The sequence below is a fragment of the Podarcis filfolensis genome, assembly GCF_964270895.1.
Source record: "Podarcis filfolensis genome assembly, chromosome: 12".
In the NCBI taxonomy this organism is placed as follows: domain Eukaryota; kingdom Metazoa; phylum Chordata; class Lepidosauria; order Squamata; family Lacertidae; genus Podarcis; species Podarcis filfolensis.
In genome coordinates this window covers 57,160,972-57,179,917 of record NC_139614.1, presented here as the reverse complement: position 1 = coordinate 57,179,917, position 18,946 = coordinate 57,160,972, and the positions used below count along the sequence as shown (strand labels likewise).

The 18,946-nt window shown below is 47.4% G+C and overlaps 1 protein-coding gene and 1 long non-coding RNA gene across 5 annotated transcripts in view; both read right to left on the bottom strand.

Moving 5' to 3' along the window:
• Nucleotides 1–16,979, bottom strand: part of LOC310745999 (uncharacterized protein) — a 29,456-nt gene extending 12,477 nt beyond the window's left edge. Inside the window, exons 1-2 of one of the 4 annotated variants that reach the window (XM_083579518.1) lie at nt 16,144–16,979; nt 7,767–7,921 (exon numbers count right to left, since the gene is read on the bottom strand). In XM_083579518.1, the coding sequence (XP_083435644.1) occupies nt 7,767–7,921; nt 16,144–16,367 (379 nt within the window). In that variant the 5' untranslated portion in view covers nt 16,368–16,979. Of the gene's footprint in view, nt 1–7,766; nt 7,922–10,647; nt 10,715–16,143 lie in introns of all 4 variants that reach the window. The other 3 variants (XM_083579521.1, XM_083579517.1, XM_083579516.1) reach the window with 3 other exon arrangements.
• On the bottom strand, nt 11,903–12,520 carry LOC310746368. Its single transcript, XR_014540677.1, has 2 exons — nt 12,417–12,520; nt 11,903–11,951 (listed from the first exon to the last, which is right to left on the bottom strand). It is a non-coding gene; the product is annotated as an uncharacterized lncRNA (long non-coding RNA).
• Nucleotides 16,980–18,946: the final 1,967 nt, after the last annotated feature.

The window sequence follows — 18,946 nt, the reverse complement described above, 5'->3', positions numbered from 1 at the left end:
TGCCAAAAGAGGGAGTCAGGCTGTGCCCTGACCAAAGGCCTGGTGGAACAGCTCTGTCTTGCAGGCCCTGCGGAAAGATGTCAAGTCCCGCAGGGCCCTGGTCTCTTGTGACAAAGCGTTCCACCAGATTGGAGCCACAGCCGAAAAAGCCCTGGGTCTAGCTGAGGCCAGCCTAACCTCTCTGTCGCCTGGGACCTTCAGGATGTTTTTGTTTGAAGACCGTAAGTTCCTCTGTGGGACATACCAGGAGAGGTGGTCCCATAGATACGAGGGTCCTAGGCCGTATAGGGCTTTAAAGGTTAAAACCAGCACCTTAAACCTGATCCTGTACTCCATTGGGAGCCAGTGCACCTGGTATAGCACCGGGTGAATGTGATCTCGCAGCGAGGACCCCGTAAAGAGTCTCGCCGCGGCATTCTGCACCCGCTGGAGTTTCTGGGTCAGTCTCAAGGGCAGCCCCACGTAGAGCAAGTTACAATAATCCAGTCTGGAGGTGACCGTCGCGTGGATCACAGTGGCTAGGTCAGGGCGAGAGAGGTAAGGAGCCAACTGCTTAGCTTGGCGGAGATGGAAAAATGCCGCCTTTGTTATAGCTGCAATCTGCGCCTCCATGGAAAGGGAGGTGTCGAAGATTACACCCAAACTCTTAATGGACGGTGCTGGCACTAATTGCGCCCCCGCAAGAGATGGGTGTTGCCCCCCCAGTCCCATATCGTCCCGTCCCAGCCAAAGGACCTCTGTCTTCGAAGGATTTAACTTCAACCGGCTCCCACATAACCATCCAGCCATAGCTTTCAAACATCTGATCAGTGTGTCTGGGGCCGAGTCAGGATGGCCATCCATCAACAGATAAGAGTTGGGAGTCATCAGCATACTGATGGCAGCCCAGCCCAAAACTCTGGACAAGCAGGGCGAGGGGGCACATAAAGATGATGAAAAGCATCAGGGAGAGTATCGCACCCTGAGGCACTCCACACACCAAGAAGTGGCGTGATGACAATTCCCCCCCAAGGGCCACCCTCTGTCCCCGACCAGAGAGAAACGAGCGTAGCCATTGAAGGACTGTGCCCTGGATCCCCACGTCGGCAAGGCGGTGGTCCAGGAGTTCGTGATCGACCATGTCGAAGGCTGCTGACAGGTCTAGAAGAATCAGCAGCCCTGACCCGCCTCGATCCAGCTGCCTGCAGAGATCATCTGTTAGGGCGACCAGAGCCGTCTCGGTCCCATGACCAGCATGGAAGCCGGACTGGAATGGATCCAGAGCCGATGTTTCATCCAGAAACCCACCAAGCTGTTCAGCAACCGCTCTCTCAATCACCTTACCCAGGAATAGAAGATTCGAAACCGGGCGATAATTGGATAGATCTAAGGGATCTAATGATGTTTCCTTTAAGAGCGGGCGCACCACTGCCTCCTTCAGTTCCCCTGGGAATGTCCTGGTGCCAAGGGACAAATTGATGATATCCCCTAGGGGGCCCCGCACCTCATCTGGACACAGCCAAGACGGGCACGGGTCGAGAGGACAGGTGGTGGGCTTTCCAGCTCGGAGGAGTCTGTCCACATCGGCTGGGGATACCCGGTCAAAGTGGTCCAATACTGGGCCCGAGGACAGTCAAGGGGCCTCCAGTTCCTTTATTGTATCCAAATTGGCAGCGAGGTCACGGCGGAGCAACAGGACCTTCTCCGCAAAAAAGCTCGCAAATGCCTCACAGCAGTGTGTCAAATTGTTATTTAAATTTGGCTGTCCGTCCAGGGACATTAAAGGCCTAATTATACTAAATAATTGCGCCGGGCGAGAGCTAGCGGATGCAATGGAAGCCGAGAAGTAAGACTTCTTAGCGGCCTTCACTGCCATCTCGTAGGTTTTCATAAAAACCCTATAAGATGTTCTTGAAGCTCTGTCACAGGCACCCCGCCATACTTGCTCTAGCCGTCTGAGGTCCCGCTTCATTTTCCAGAGCTCCTCGGTAAACCAGGGAGCCCGGTTTCTGCGGGGTCACAGAGGGTGCTTAGGTGCGATCTCATCGATGGCTGCCAGGAGCTGGGTATTCCAGCCCTCAACAAGCTCAGTCAATGAGTCACCAGGGGGAGCAAGGTCCCGCAAGGCTTGGCGGAATCTATCAGGGTCCATCAGCCTCTGCGGATGAACCCAAATTGGCTCGCCACCTAAGCAGGGTGGGGGTGGAAAGTCAATCCTGGCTTTCAGAGCGTAGTGATCAGACCATGGCACCTTCATCGAAGGAGACATGATCACATCTATACCTACGCCAAAGATCAAATCCAGCGTGTGGCCTGCTTGATGTGTGGGGCCCGAAACAAACTGGGAGAGCCCTAGTGTCGCCATGGAAGACACCAGGTCCAGAGCCTGTGAGGAGGGAGTGGCATCAGCATGGATGTTGAAGTCCCCCAATACCAATAGGTTAGGAAACTCCAAGGCCCAGCCGGCCACCGCTTCCAGTAGGCCTGACAGGGTGGCTGCTGGAGCGCTAGGTGGCCAGTACACCAGACAGACAGCCAAGCTCTCCTCGGAGCCCCCCACTAGGCCAACACATTCAATGCCAGGGATCAATGGCGATGGTAGAGCCCTGAAAGGACAATCTTCCCGGATTAATAATGCCACGCAGTCCGCGACTGGTAGAGGACGGAGAAACCCGGGGGTGCCATCTCTCGTAAGGTAACTGTTTCTCCTTCGCGCACCCAGGTCTCCGTCACACAAGCCAGATCGACCCCCTGTGAGGTAAAGAAGTCTCGCAGGGTGGCGGTTTTGTTGCCTATAGACCTGGCATTGCACAACACCAGTGACGGAGGTGAGTAATCCTTGCTCACCCTACCCTCGTCCCTCGGGATGGGGCGCAGATTGGAAGGGGTACGAGCATATCTGTATCTCGATCCCCTTCACCTATGACATCTGCCCGCACCGCCATACCTCCCTTGCCCCTTCATGGTAGAAACCCCAAGCCTCATACTAGCCTCCATTTACAAAATAGTAACGCAAAATAAAACAAAAACAATTATACTAAAATAAAACTAATCCCCACCCCACTCAACATTTATCCCACCCCAAAACAAAACAAAATAAGAATACATCAATAAAAACCACCGTTCACAGTGGTACAACAAAGTAAAAACACTTTCAAAACATTTTAAAATATGTAAAAACAGTTTTGACATTTGCTGCAGCAGCACCAGTGTCCTTAAAGCTGTGATGATGGTGAGTGTGGGCCCCGCCCCCTAGGCCTGGTGGAATTGGCCTGCAGGAGGGAGCGGCCTTCCCCAGCACTCACAATGGCAGCAGCAACAGCTGGGTTTATTCTGGAGCTCAAATTCTGAATAATTGTTGCTACAGATAATTTTCAGAAAGGGAGATGAGAGTTTCCTTTTCATCTATATTTGTATGTTTTATATTAAGATTCCTTTATTTTGAATGAAGGAGGACACACATAGGAGGAGGACAGTTTTCCAGTATTCACGCATTCCAAGAGACCGGAGACTTTTTTGTTAGGAATCATGACAACGGAAACCAAGAAGTCAAATAGACCATTATTTATGTATGCCACAACTGCTGCCAGCATTCTAATTGCGAATAGTTGGAAAAGCGAAACCATCCCCTCAAAACTCAAATGGCAAAGCAAATTGCTAGCATACTTACAGTTCAGGGCTGTGTTCAGAAAGTGGTGGTGGGGGATGAGTGTTCAGACCCCTGGGCTCTCACTTGTGGGGTACCTCAGGGTTCTGTCCTCTCCCCCATGCTTTTCAACATCTACATGCAGCTGCTGGGAGAGATCATCAGGGGGTTTGGGCTGGGTGTCCATCAGTATGCGGATGATACCCAGCTCTACCTCTCTTTCAAATCGGAAGCAGTGAAGGCGGTGAAGTTCCTGTGTGAGTGCCTGGAGGTGGTTGGAGGATGGATGGCGGCTAACAGATTGAGGTTGAATCCTGAAAAGACAGAAGTACTGTTTTGGGGGGACAGGAGGCAGGTGGGTGTGGAGGACTCCCTGATACTGAATGGGGTAACTGTGCCCCTGAAGGATCAGCTGCGCAGCCTGGGAGTCATTTTGGACTCACAGCTGTCCATGGAGGCGCAGGTCAATTCAGTGTCCAGGGCAGCTGTTTATCAGCTCCATCTGGTAGGCAGGATGAGACCCTCCCTGCCCGCAGATTGTCTCGCCAGAGTGGTGCATGCTCTGGTTATCTCTCGCTTGGACTACTGCAATGCGCTCTATGTGGGGCTACCTTTGAAGGTGACCCGGAAACTACAACTAATCCACAGTGCTGCAGCTAGACTGGTGACTGAGAGCGGCTGCCGAGACCATATAACACCGGTCTTGAAAGACCTACACTGGCTCCAAGTATGTTTCTGAGCACAATTCAAAGTGTTGGTGCTGACCTTTAAAGCCCTAAACGGTCTCGGCCCAGGATACCTGAAGGAGCGTCTCCACCTCCATTGTTCTGCCTGGACACTGAGGTCCAGCTTCAAGGGCCTTCTGGTGGTTCTCTCACTGCGAGAAGCTAAGTTACAGGGAACCAGGCGAGGGCCTTCTTGGTAGTGGCACCCGCCCTGTGGAACACCCTCCCACTAGATGTCAAAGAGAAAAATAACTACCAAACTTTTAGAAGACATCTGAAGGCAGCCCTCTTTAGGGAAGCTTTTAATGTTTAATAGGTTACTATACTTTAGTGTTTTGTTGGAAGCCGCCCAGAGTGGCTGGGGAAACCCAGCCAGATGGGCGGGGTATAAATAATAAATTGTTGTTGTTGTTGTTGTTGTTGTTGTTGTTATTATTATTAGCAAGGATAACCAGAGCAGTAAGAGGAAATACAATACAAGATGGTAATAAAGAATGGAAAGTAATCAAAGAATATCTTAAAGATTACTGTGATAACAAAAGCTTTATGGCAGATAACAATAATATTTTATTTATATCCTGCCCACCCCAGCCGAAGCCGGGCTCAGAGCAGGTAACAACAGTATATCGAATGAGTCCTTTAATATAAGGAAATATTGGAGAAAACTAGAACCAAAAAGGAGAATGTGAGGTGTGTGGGTGCGAAGATTTAGGAAACTGTAAAAAATTTAAGTTCAAAATAGTACAATGAGTATAGTCGGAAGGCTTTTCTTTATCGTAAATAACATCATTTTCTATTCTTCTACTTTTTCTCTCTCTTTTCTTTCATTTATACTTTTTGTGTATTCATAATCTGTAATGTTTGAATGTAATGTTTTATATTGTATGTATTTTTAATATTTCGGTATAATAAAGGTTTAAAAATTATCTAAAACAGGAAGATACCTGTTTCTCGAAGCTACCAGCATGAGTTTGACCAAACTGCGGGAGGCAGTGGAAGACAGAGGTGCCTGGTGTGCTCTGGTCCAGGGGGTCATGAAGAGTCGGACATGACTAAATGACTAAACAACAACAACAAAAACAGGAAGAGGGGGGAGGGGCCTGCAAGGAATGCAGGGAAGGAAGGATCTCTCAGGGTGGGAGACGGGGAAAAGAGGGGGGCACCCAGGGGAGAGCTGGGGGAGCCTGCCTTTCTATGGGTTGATAAATGATATGATATATATCATACAAAGGTTATAAAGGGTATTTTTAGTTATTCTCCCCCCTTCTCTTTTTTATACACTTGTGTTTTGTAAGGGTTGTTTAATAATTTTTCCTTTTTTTCTTTTTGGTTGTCCCTCAGTGTGAATTCTTTGATGGGAAGTGAGATGGATCCCCTGACTGAAGCTCTTCCCACATTCGAAGCACTGATAGGGTTTCTCTTCTGTATGAATTCTTTGATGGGAAGTGAGATTGGTGCTTTGACTGAAGCTCTTCCCACATTCGAAGCACTGATAGGGTTTCTCCCCTGTATGAATTCTTTGATGGGAAGTGAGATTGGTGCTTTGACTGAAGCTCTTCCCACATTCGAAGCACTGATAGGGTTTCTCCCCTGTATGAATTCTTTGATGGGAAGTGAGATATGCACTTTGACTGAAGCTCTTCCCACATTCGAAGCACTGATAGGGTTTCTCTCCTGTATGAATTCTTTGATGGGAAGTGAGACCATCCTTCCGATAAAACCTCATCCCACATTCCAAGCACCGATAGGGTTTCTCCCCTGTATGAATTCTTTGATGGGAAGTGAGATGGGCGCCTTGACTGAAGCTCTTCCCACATTCCAAGCACTGATAGGGTTTCTCCCCTGTATGAATTCTTTGATGGAAAGTGAAAGCATCCTTCCGACTGAAGCTTTTTCCACATTCCAAGCACTGATAGGGTTTCTCCCCTGTATGAATTCTATGATGGGAAGTGAGACTGTCCTTCCGATTGAAGCTCTTTCCACATTCCAAGCATGGATAGGGATTCTCCCCTGTGTGAATCATTTGGTGGGAAGTGAGCTTTGTCTTCCAGCTGAACCTCTTTCCACATTCCAAGCACTCATATGGTTTCTCCCCTGTATGGAATCTTTCATGGGACACGAGTCCAGCTCTGTGAGTGAAGCTCTTTCCGCATTCCATACACTGATAGGGTTTCTCCCCTGTATGAATTCTATGATGGGAAGTGAGACTGTCCTTCCGAGTGAAACTCTTTCCACATTCTTTGCACTGATACAATTTCTCCCTACTCTTTGTTCTTTCGTGTGAAGTGAAGCTATTCCTCCTAACGAAGCTCTTTCTTTGATGGGAGGTGGACTGGGAGCTCTGATGGATGTTCTCTCCACACTCTGAATATTTATATGACTTCTCTGCTATGTGGATTCTGTTCTGGTCCCCCTTGTTCTTCCCTTCCAATTCATCACCATCTGCAATGAAGAGAAAAGCTAATTAGAACCTCAAAAAGAAATGGCGCTCCAGAATATTGAACAAAGTCCCCCCCACCTCACTGTGAGACTTGAGAGTGCTCTGTTTCAGCCTCAAGCGGACATCCTTGAAGTCTAACTTAATGTCATTGTTGATGTGTGCCATGTTTGACCCCCCCCCCCAGCATTTCTGCATGCCTGCGGATCACCTGACTCCCTTGAAACCGGTGGGGCCACACTGCCAGCATACTGTAACGGGGCATAGATGACACAGAAGCATCAAATCCAACACCTGACCCCCTCCCCCAGCAATGCACTGCCATGTTAGTGTAAGTCATGCAAACTCTGCATCGCTGTCCTGGACCCAAACCCCACTCGGAGCGAAGGGGACATGGTTCACATCCATTATTGAACCAAGTTAATAAATGCTTGTGATAGAGGAAGAACTGGAGAGAGTTAGGTGTGAGGCCTTACTATAGTTTTCACTGCTTTTGTTGATTGGTATTAATTGACATACTGCTTGCCTTTAATCTGGGATAGATTTTGTTTGGCTCAATCCTGGAATCCACTACATCTCCGAGGTCAGTCAAATGCAGACAGAGCCAGAACAACAGACCTCACAGAAGTTATTTCAACTTCCCTAAAAGCTCTGAAGCCAATATTGAAGAAGGCCTGGGAGCTTCAGTCAAGTCTGGTCCTTGTTTAAAAAGGCATAACTAGATGGAGAACATTCAGAGAGGAAAGAGTTGATATCCCTCCATTCAGGGTTCACAGTGGGAATGTTAGAATCCCAGACGCTGTTGGTCTCCCTCCAAACAGTGGAGGTTCAGGCAGGCAGGTGGAGGAGCCTGAAAAGGTGCTCCCCTTCTCCATCTCCATCCGCCTGTCTGCCTCCCCTCACCCCCAAGCTGAGCAAGCCCCAATATCACTCGAGCTCCATCCATCAACGTCTGCATCGCCACTCTCCTGGAACTCACCAGATCTCTCGGAGGTCCCTGAGAGGGAACGCTCAGAGGTTGTGGGGAGTGATGCGGGAGACAACCTGACCAGGTCAGCCGTCCATCTTCCCCCTTCCATCCTCGCTAGCTTTGCAGGATCTGTCTCTTTCATCCTTCCTAAGGAGTCGAGGAGCCTGGGAGAGAGGAAGAAGCAAAGGGAACCTCAGAGGCCCTGCAGGGATTCTCCTGCCCTAGATATTCTCCTGCCCCTAAAGAAGCACAAATGGGGCAGCCCCTTCCCAACAGAAGCCCTTTTCCTAAACATCTCCAGTGGTTCCAATTTCACCTGGTTGCTCCTCACCCCACTTCCTAAGGCTGGCATGGTCTGCACAGTAGTGACCAGAGAGTAGATCCCATTGAACTCAGTGGGGCTTTTGGACAGAACTTGGTGGCAAAACCAGTGGCGCCCTGTCCCCAATCCTGAAAACTGCAACCCCAGAGCATGGGCAGAAAGTAGACAAGTAGCTATTACATGTGGGTGCCCCCATGCTAGGTGCTTTGTATGGAGAGCCCAGTTCACACTCCTTGAGCTCTCTCACTGCAAGCCAGGCAGATGTTGTGGCCCTATTTGCCTCTGTCAGGGGTTGCCTGGGGACCAAATCTGTATGTGGAAGTAGAGGAGCTGGTGATGCCACATTTATCATGAGATGAATACACCACTCCTCCTTAAATATTGTGTGTGTTTATACACGATTTTCGCAAGTCTCCAGTCTCAAAATGTGGCCCCCACCCTGGCACGGAAGCCATCAAAGTATAGATCTTCCACATGTCCTAAATCTTTGGTGTTCTTAAGAACACCAGGCATGTATACCCTTTATAAACTCCGGAGGTGAGCTTTACACTCCTCTTGTGACAAGATTCCCAAAGGCTGAGGGTAGCTTGAAAGAACTAGCCTATTTTGAGACTGCTCCAATTTCCATTTGTTGTTTATCAAAACCCACAGACGCTCTGCTAGATTTTTCCAGGAGGTTTTACAAGTACCTATCAGGATGGTTAGAATTTTATTACAGTCAGCCAAAAAGGATTTTATGCGTTCCATGTCCTCTGTTAACAGTACAAGCCACCCAGTGACTGATAATCCCTCCTCATAAGGTTGGGAGAAGGAGTCTTTTATCCTTGTTTAGCATTTCCTGAGGATAGATCTGAAATTTGCTTTCATATTAGTTCGTCTACTTGTTTAGCTTGAATAGGGAAGGGACATGTTTTGTTGCATCTGGGAGAGAGGAAGTGGTCCGGTTGTGCTGCTGCAGATGCAGAAGGGCTTTTCTTCTCCCTGTGCTCCTCCCATGTGCAAATGTTCCCGTCTGGCTACAGCCTCTGTTAACAAATCTGATTTATCCCTCAATCTGAAGGGGGTTTCTTTGCATGCCCAGTTTTCCTTGACCCAAAGCTCCCTCCCTAAAAAGGAAGCAGCGCCTGGATCCAAAGGAAGAAGATAAGTCATGTCAGACTAACCTGATCTCGTTTTTTGACAGAATTACAAGCCTGGTAGATGAAGGGAACGCAGTGGATGTAGCCTACCTTGATTTCAGCAAGGCATTCGACAAGGTGCCCTATGATATTCTTGTAAAGAAGCTGGTAAAATGCGGTCTTGACTATGCTACCACTCAGTGGATTTGTAACTGGCTGACTGACCGAACCCAAAGGGTGCTCATCAATGGTTCCTCTTCATCCTGGAGAAGAGTGACTAGTGGGGTGCCACAGGGTTCTGTCTTGGGCCCGGTCTTATTCAACATCTTTATCAACGATTTGGATGATGGACTCAAGGGCATCCTGATCAAATTTTCAGATGACACCAAACTGGGAGGGGTGGCTAACACCCCAGAGGACAGGATCATACTTCAAAACGACCTTGACAGATTAGAGAACTGGGCCAAAACAAACAAGATGAACTTTAACAGAGAGAAATGTAAAGTATTGCACTTGGGCAAAAAAAATGAGAGGCACAAATACAAGATGGGGGACACCTGACTTGAGAGCAGTACATGTGAAAAGGATCTAGGAGTCTTGGTTGACCACAAACTTGACATGAGCCAACAGTGTGACGCGGCAGCTAAAAAAGCCAATGCAATTCTGGGCTGCATCAATAGGAGTATAGCATCTAGATCAAGGGAAGTAATAGTGCCACTGTATTCTGCTCTGGTCAGACCTCACCTGGAGTAATGTGTCCAGTTCTGGGCACCACAGTTCAAGAAGGACACTGACAAACTGGAACGTGTCCAGAGGAGGGCAACCAAAATGGTCAAAGGCCTGGAAACGATGCCTTATGAGGAACGGCTAAGGGAGCTGGGCATGTTTAGCCTGGAGAGGAGGAGGTTAAGGGGTGATATGATAGCCATGTTCAAATATATAAAAGGATGTCATATGGAGGAGGGAGAAAGGTTGTTTTCTGCTGCTCCAGAGAAGCGGACACGGAGCAACAGATCTAAACTACAAGAAAGAAGATTCCACCTAAACATTAGGAAGAACTTCCTGACAGTAAGAGCTGTTCGACAGTGGAATTTGCTGCCAAGGAGTGTGGTGGAGTCTCCTTCTTTGGAGGTCTTTAAGCAGAGGCTTGACAACCATATGTCAGGAGTGCTCTGATGGTGTTTCCTGCTTGGCAGGGGGTTGGACTCGATGGCCCTTGTGGTCTATTCCAACTCTATGATTCTATGATTCTAAGAGAGCTGCAGACCTCATGCAAACTTGCCCCCTCCCTGGCTTGGCAGAGAGGACAAGGGGGGACCCTCTGCTTCCTGACTTGGAGGTCTCCCCCCACCAGGCATGATCAGAACAGGGACCCCCATGTATCCTCCCTGCACTCCTGGGACCCCCTTCTTCTTCGGACACTCTAAGGGGGACAAGAAAGGAGACTCACCAGATTCCAGGAGGGACACCGAGGAGGCTTTTGCAAAGGAGAGAGAAGAAAGCAATCTCCTCTCTGCCTGTAGGAAGGGATGTGGGAGGGAGGGAATTTAGCCATGGAGGACCTTCTTGGTTTCTGTTTCTGCCACTGTGCAGTGCTTGGAGTCACAAGACTCTGTTTTGCATACCAGACATTCCAGGCTGCTGGAAGTCTCACGGAAGACGGATGTGATGTTACTGGTTTCCTGTTCCTTTGTCTTCCAGTTGTCTCTCTGCTCTCACAGAGAGAGGATGTTTCTTTTTCTGTCTGCGTAGCTAGAAATAAAACTCTTTGCAATGTAGCTCGTATTTCTCGTCCCTTCCGCATGCTGCTTTGATACTCTGCTGAATGGGGAACGTGCCTGGAGCCTCCTCGAAGGCTCAGGTTGTTAATCATCGTCGGAGGACTCGGCCGGAGGATGAGCTTTTCCAGCTCGATCGTAGCGGAGATTCCGACAGTCCTTGCCTTCTCTTGCCCTCCACTTCTGTCACCAAACCGTGGTAACTTTGTTGTTTTGAAATCCGGAGAGACAAGTGATATTCCGCATGCTAAAGGACTTTCAATGAGACAAACTTACCACGGTTTGGTGACCTAAATGGTGTCACGAACAGGATGGAGACAGTAACTCAAATATCAGCAGACACTTGTTATTACTCAACCTTGGATTTGGCAAACTGTTTTTTTTACAATACCTTTGACCAAAGAGAGTAGAGCTAGATTTGAGGGAAACAATATACGTTCACCCGATTGCCCCAGGGATTTCACAATGCCCCAGCAATAGCACATTCTTATGTAACAAAGATGTTAGATGATCTGGGGCCTGAAGATAGACCCCATGAAACTTCTTATGTAGATGACATCCTGGTGGTGGCTAAAACAATGGAAGAGATAGAAGAAAGAACCAGGAGAGTGCTGGAATTAATAAGGGACACTGGGTTTCAAGTAAACCTGGGAAAGGCTCAGATTGCAAAACAACTGTCAGGTAAAATATTTGGGAATTTGGCTAGAAAGTGGAGGCAGAGTAACTGAAGAAAATACAATAAAAAGCTTATGTAATATAGGTGATCCCAAAAATCTAAAGGAATTAAGGATGTTGCTTGGAGCTTTTGGATTTGTGTGATCCCATGTTCCAGCTTATGCAGAGTTAACTAAACCGATGTACCGGGTTCTGAAAAAGGGAGTGGAATGGAAATGCAACGGGCAATGTAAAAAAAAAACAACAAAAAAATTTGAAGAATTAAAATTGTGGGTAAAAAGAAGCATAAAACTTTGGCAGCCTAAAAATGAACTAATGTTTTACATATGTCCTTATTGGACAAATGAGACCGTGGCAGCAGGACTGTATCAAAAAAATGAAGAGAAAAAATTGCAGCCCATAGCTTATGCAAGTAGACTGTTGGAGGACCCTGAAAAGAAATACAATGAATGCGAAAAAGCAGCAGCCACAGTCATGTGGGCTCCAGAGGAGTGGGAGTATTTAATAGGAATATCCCCAGTTACGGTACAAAGTACTCATGGGGTGCTAAAACACATATTACAAGGGAAAATGCCAGGTGTCAGCTCAACAAAAATAAATCAGTGGACAGTATTCTTGAATCAAAAGGGTGTGGGACATATCCTGATTTGAAGTTAGCAGTAATAAGAGACACCGGGCACCATATGTGCATAGAAGAAAATGTGGACTTGAAAGGAAGAAAAATAGGATTAGATCAGCTAAGCATAGGGTAAGATGTGTTCTTTACTGATGGAGGCTCATGGTATGAAACAGGAATGAGACAAACAGCTTGGGCATGGTTTAATCCCACACGGCAAAAAGAGAAAATGGGATTAGTAGAAAATTCGTTTGGAGCACTCAGGCTGCCTTAGAAGTTTTGATGTTCCTAAAAAAACATCAAGAGAGTGAGAGTGAGACATATATAGTAATGGGCAGTGAATATGTATATAGAGGAGTAACAGAATATTTGAATTTGGGGGCAAAAGGTGAATTTAAAAACACTGATAGAAATGAATTGAAAACACAAAGTGCAATGGAAACAGACATGGGGATTGTTAAAAGAAAATGAGAAGGAAAAAAATTTGCTTGGATAAAAGCACACCCCAAAGAAGTAACAAATTGGTTACAGGAAGGGAACCAATATGCAGATCAGCTAGTGAAGAAAACAAAACAAGAAGTAAAAATGCTAAAAGAAAGGCAAGATCATACTCATCAGTACCAGCTTGTGTTAATGGCTATAAGAAGCAGTCCAATGGGAAAATATGGGTACAGTCCATATGAGATTCTGCATGGAAACAGAATGAATTTAGGATTCCCTCATGAATTTGAAGAAAGTAGTGAGGAACAGTGGATGGAAATCCTAAAACAAAGGGGAAAGTACAGAGAACTTATAAAAGAAATGTTACAGGTGGAGGAACAGATTAAACCACAACTCAGTAATAAAATGATATCCATTGGAAGTGAAGTAGAGTATTTACATTTGGGACCAAAAGAGCATGCCTTGAGACCAAAGTGGAAAGGTCCATTTGTGGTCATGGATTCTATTTACCCTGTAAGTTATTTGATTAACATGGGAGAAAAACAGAAATGGGTACACCGGAATCAGATAAAATTGTGGAAAGCCGCACAAGCGTAACTGTGGTTTATCTTTACAGGAATGGAGTGGCTGATATATGCATTTGGAATTGTGTTATTTTTATTGATCCTTGGACTACTATATCAGTGTGAAGGAGACAAGTGTGGAATACTTATACCCTATGCTGGAGCCGCAACCCCAGAGTCGGCCACGACTGGACCTAATGGTCAGGGGTCCCTTTACCTTTACGCTGGACAGCAACAGGAAGAAATTGAGTTAAAACAAATTTTGAACAAGAAAATGTTATGGGCGGGCCCACACGCATAGAACCTTTAAAAGTGATTGGAACCTTAAAGGAAGCCAAAATGATTTCAAATTCACACTGCAGCGGAAGGATAATAGGACTATTCCTATTAATAAGCATGGTAGGCTGGTGTCCATTTGCGGAAGAAAACGAAACTTATGTGAATAAGAAATGCAAATGCATTATAGTTCTAGAAGATGACCAACAGGACAATGTAACTTTTTGGTACAATGAAACACAAAAGCTTTTGGAGCAGGGTGTAGGTCTAACAATACAGCCATGCTCACAATACATAAGTGAATTGACATTGTCGGAAGACTAGGTTTGTGGTTTAACTGGATAAAAAGTTTGAGTATAATTTAGATGCCAATTGGATAAAAAGTTTTAGTAATTTAATAAAAAGGTATGAAAAATATGAGAACCCAGAGACTATAGAAACCCGGTTACTGGATGGAAACCTCATCATGGTGACCCCCACAGTAGAAGTAGCAACTTTAAAAAAGAGAGTTGGTAAATAAAACAGATAAAGAACCAGTTGTGAAGGTTCTGGTTTCTAAACAATGAAATCATAGCCTACCAGGATGGGAAAGACCACAATATAAACGCGCATTTATACATTCTAGATCTAATTGTACCAACTACAGTTTAATTGCAATGCAAACGGTTTTATGGTATTCTGGCAGGGTAGGAGTCAGCTCATTTTGACTGGCAACCCTGCGGAATCATCCTATCCCTATTTTGAAAGGAGAAATATGGGTAGCATGGGCTGTATAAACAATTTTGGGGAAGCTAGACCTGAATTGTGGGAAGTTTGGCTCAACGAAAATATAATTAATTGTACTGGTAAATGCATTCTTAAATTTAATTGTAGCATACATATACAAACGATCCTGATGCAAGGAATGTTGAAAAATAACACGGAAGGAAAATGTAAAGATCCCAATACTAACAAAGCACAAAAATTAGGGTATGCAGTGTTTCAGATAGCCAATGTAACCAAGGGCATTCGGAAAAAACCCCCATCAATTATGAAACTATGGCATAAACCAGAGGAAGCCATAGTTAACCCAAAACTGCACAAGTGGAACGTTAAATTTAACATATTTCAATGTGCCCAAATATAAACCAAATTGTGTAAAATATACCAACCCCTTGCTAAAACTTATTAAAGGAAAAAGTGAAATTAGGAAAAGAAGTAAGAGAGATCCGATGGATACAATATTGGGGGGGGGGGACTGGAACTGGGGTGGGTGTGGCAAACTCTTGGGACATAGAGAAGAATGCCAACAAACTGCCCACATTACGAGGATTACAATGGAAAGTGTAAAAGATGATGGGGAATGATTTTGAATCTAGCTATCGGTTGCATATGTTGTCAGCAACTTTGGCAGAACAAGTCTCTGAACATTTGAATAAAACATTGTGGGCTGTAACAGATTCCCAAAACCAAACTTTAGAAGAAGTATCAAACACGGTGTCATCTTTAACAATACAGATGCTGCTACAAAGATGGAAGACCAGACTGGCGTTTCTCCTTCGGGAAGGGATGGGCGGCCTGGGGACTCCCAAGGCTATGGGCTTGTTTTCTAGTAGCAGCAGCTGCAGAGAAACTCCAGGATGGGGAACATCCTTGAAAGCTCACTCTGGGATCAGAGAGAGAAAAGTTGGCAGACCTGCCACCCAGAGCCCTCTCCCCCTTGCATTGCCTCATCCCCTTCAGGACAAGACCTTGGAGTCCTTAAAGCGGAGACCTCTCCTCTAGCTCTCTCCTTTTCTCCACGGGGAGCAGCAGCCCAGAAGGAGCCCCAGGCGTTGCACCTGCCCAGAGAGACCTGAGCTGATCTGGAGGAGGATCTGGCAGGGAGAAAGGCTCTGCCAGGAGCAAAGGAGGGCCTGGCAGGGGCTCCCCCATTGCAAGGGGGATTCTGGGCATGCCCTCCCCCCCCAGAGAGACCTGAGCTGATCTGGAGGAGGATTTGGCAGGGGGAAAGGCTCTGCCAGGAGCAAAGGAGGGCCTGGCAGGGGCTCCCCCATTGCAAGGGGGATTCTGGGCATGCCCTCCCCCCCCCCCAGAGAGACCTGAGCTGATCTGGAGGAGGATCTGGCAGGGAGAAAGGCATGCCTCCCCCCCCCCAGAGAGACCTGAGCTGATCTGGAGGAGGATCTGGCAGGGAGAAAGGCTCTGCCAGGAGCAAAGGAGGGCCTGGCAGGGGCTCCCCCATTGCAAGGGGGATTCTGGGCATGCCCCCCCAGAGAGACCTGAGCTGATCTGGAGGAGGATCTGGCAGGGAGAAAGGCTCTGCCAGGAGCAAAGGAGGGCCTGGCAGGGGCTCCCCCATTGCAAGGGGGATTCTGGGCATGCCCTTCCCCCCGACCACTCCCTCCTTCCCTCCCAAAGAGGAAGCAGCGCCTGGATGCAAAGGAAGAGCAGAGCTGCAGACCTCCTGGAAACTCGCCCCCTCCCTGGGGCAGGACCCTCTTCTCCCAGACTTGGGGGGTCTCCCCCTGCAATTCAGAAGCAGAACACACACCCCTGCAGCTCTGGGACCCCCTTCTCCCCCAGACACCCCAAGGGGGAAGAGAGAGGAGGCTCACCGGATTATTCCCAGAAGGGAAACCGAGGCAGCTCGTGGAGGAGACCAGAGACGCCGGAAGGGACTGGGCACGGGGGGGGGGAGGAATCTGCTCTGGAGGACCTGCCCCCTGCTGTCTCTACTTCCTGTCCTCTCTAGGACCCCAGCTCCGTAGAACCCTTCGCAAGCTGAGCGCAGCCAGCTCTCCGCTCTCCCTCCCTCCCCGAATCGGATGGTGCAGGGCATGTGCAGAGTTCTCTGTGATTCTCGGCTCAGAGGCCATCGAGGCAGCAGCCTCTTACCTGCCCCCAAATGGGTGGGGTATAAATAATAAACTAAAATTCTTCTTCTTCACCTGTTCACTAGCTAGCAGACTGAAAGTCTGTTGCAATATTAGGAGGGTACTTGAGAGGGACGCCTGTCCCTTTGGAGCAAATGGCTCCGTTGGTAAAGCAGGAGACTCTGGATCCCAGGGACGCGGGTTCGAGCCCCACGTGAGGCAAAAGATTCCTGCCTTGCAGGGGGTTGGACTGGATGACCCTCGGGGTCCCTTCCAACTCGACAATTCGAGGAGGAGGCGGGGAAATCGTCCCCTTTGTCGTATTTACTCCCCTTGCAACCCTGGGGGGAAGGCAGAAACTCATCAGGTGCAGCTTCTTTCCTTGCAGGGAGAGGAAGGGGCTGGCGGGGGAAACTTCTCCGGGGGGATTTTTGCCTGTCGCAAAGCCAGGGGGAGAGTTGCTGGGTATCTAAGATTCCTGCATTGCGGGGGGTGGGACTAGATGTCCTTCGGGATCCAAACTACAGTTGTTTACTATTATTATTTTCAAACTATTTTTTCTTTTTAAAAGATCAGTGTAATTGAACAACACTAAGTAATAATAATAATAATAAACAAAAACTACTATATCATTATAAGAGTTAACAATTCCAATTCCATATGTACTTATCTAATGTCTAGGTGATATTATTATCCCAAAACATAAATGTTGATTCTTAACCTACTGTATTCGGTATGAATGCATTCCAACCCTACAACTCTTTCTGATCATTTTATGATGGTCCCCTAGTGGATCCCACCATAAGCCTTCAGAAAGTCGCATTATGTCCTTGCTAATGGCCCCCAATTAAATATAGTGGACCCACCTCATGGTTTGCCCATTAAATGAATTTCTGCCATTGACCACAGCCTCTCTTGTGTGAGGGAAAACTTGGTGATTTAGAGTCTTGGGCCGAAGCTGAACAAGGAAGAAGAGTTTTATTTACCAAGAAAAAGCTGGTGTCAGGAGACAGGTTCTTTCAGGCAGAAGTCAACTTATTGCTTCAACTTTGAGGAAGTCACGGAATTAAACCCAGACGTCCATGCGCAGCTTTTCTCATGAGACCAGGGCCCTGCAGGATCTGATTTCTTTCCGCAGAGCCTGTAAGACAGAGTTGTTCCGCCTGGCCTTTGCCTTGGAATCAGTTTGATTCCCTCCCCCTCTTTCTTTTTCCTTTCTCCTCCTGTGAAAATTTTAATCTTTTAAATTGTATTTTAATCAACTTGTTTTTATTATTGATTGTTAGCCACCCTGAGCGCGGTCTTGGCTGGGGAGGGCGGGGTATAAATAAAATATTATTATTATTATTATTATTATTATTATTATTATTATCCAGCTCCATTTGCCAAAAAGCCGTTGCTCCACTTCAGGCAGATATTCTGCTTTCCAGACATGGTGGTCAAATGTTTAACTCAATTTCTGCCCCTTCTTCCCTCTAGTTCCTTGACTAAGGTGTGACAGGTGTCACTCACCATTCAAGGCTCTGGAGGCAGCCCCACTTCCCTGGCGGATTCCCACTTGGGGGGTTCCTGAGCGAGGGGCCCTTTCCCTCCGCTCCCCCCTCTCTCAGGCCCTCCGGAGGGATTCCCAGTCACAGACCCAGGGGGTCCCCTTGTTCTGGGCTTGGGGGGGTCTCCTTCTCCTCAAATCTCTCCCCCCCCCAGAATGGAAGGAGACCCCGCTTCCGCCTGCCTCCCCATAGCTTCTCCCCTTGAACTCCCGCCTGACTCCTCTCCCCAGACCCTCCAGACAGATTCTCCTCCCCACCTTCCCCTCCAAGTTCCCCCCTCAGACCATCCCTCTCCCCCTTTCTCCCTCCCTCAGAAAAGGCTCCTTTCATTTTCCCGCCAAAAGTGCTGGCTCCGCCCCCCGCTGGCTTGGGAGCCAATCAGAGCGAGGCTCCAGCAGCCTCCTGGTGGGATTTCTGAGGGACTGAATCCACTGACTGGCCTGGCTCTGCTGTCCATCACAGGCCCAAACAAGGGGGGCATCTGGCAGCTTCCCAATACCGATATCTATATATCATCTACGTCTGTCAATTACCTATCTATTTTAAACTCTTAGGGTTTAGGATAATTTAAAATGACTGTGCAGGGTGCCAGAGCCCAATAATAATGATGATGATGATGATAATAAATAATTTATTATTTATACCCCGCCCATCTGGCGGGGCTTCCCAGCCACTCTGGGCGGCTTCCAACAAAATATTAATTTACAGTAATCTGTCAAACATTAAAAGCTTCCCTAAACAGGGCTGCCTTCAGATGTCTTCTAAAAGTCTGGTAGTTTCCTAGCCACTACCCTCTGCCTGGTTCCCTGTAACTTGGCTTCTCGCACTGAGGGAGGAGAGGCCCACGGATATGAATAAAGCAAAGTTATAATGAGGGCCAACCACACACACAAAATCTTAATGGTACACTCATTTTGACTCGGTGGAGTGGTGCCACCAATGGATAATTTAAAATGACTGTGCAGGCTGCCAGAGCCAAATAAATAATAATAATA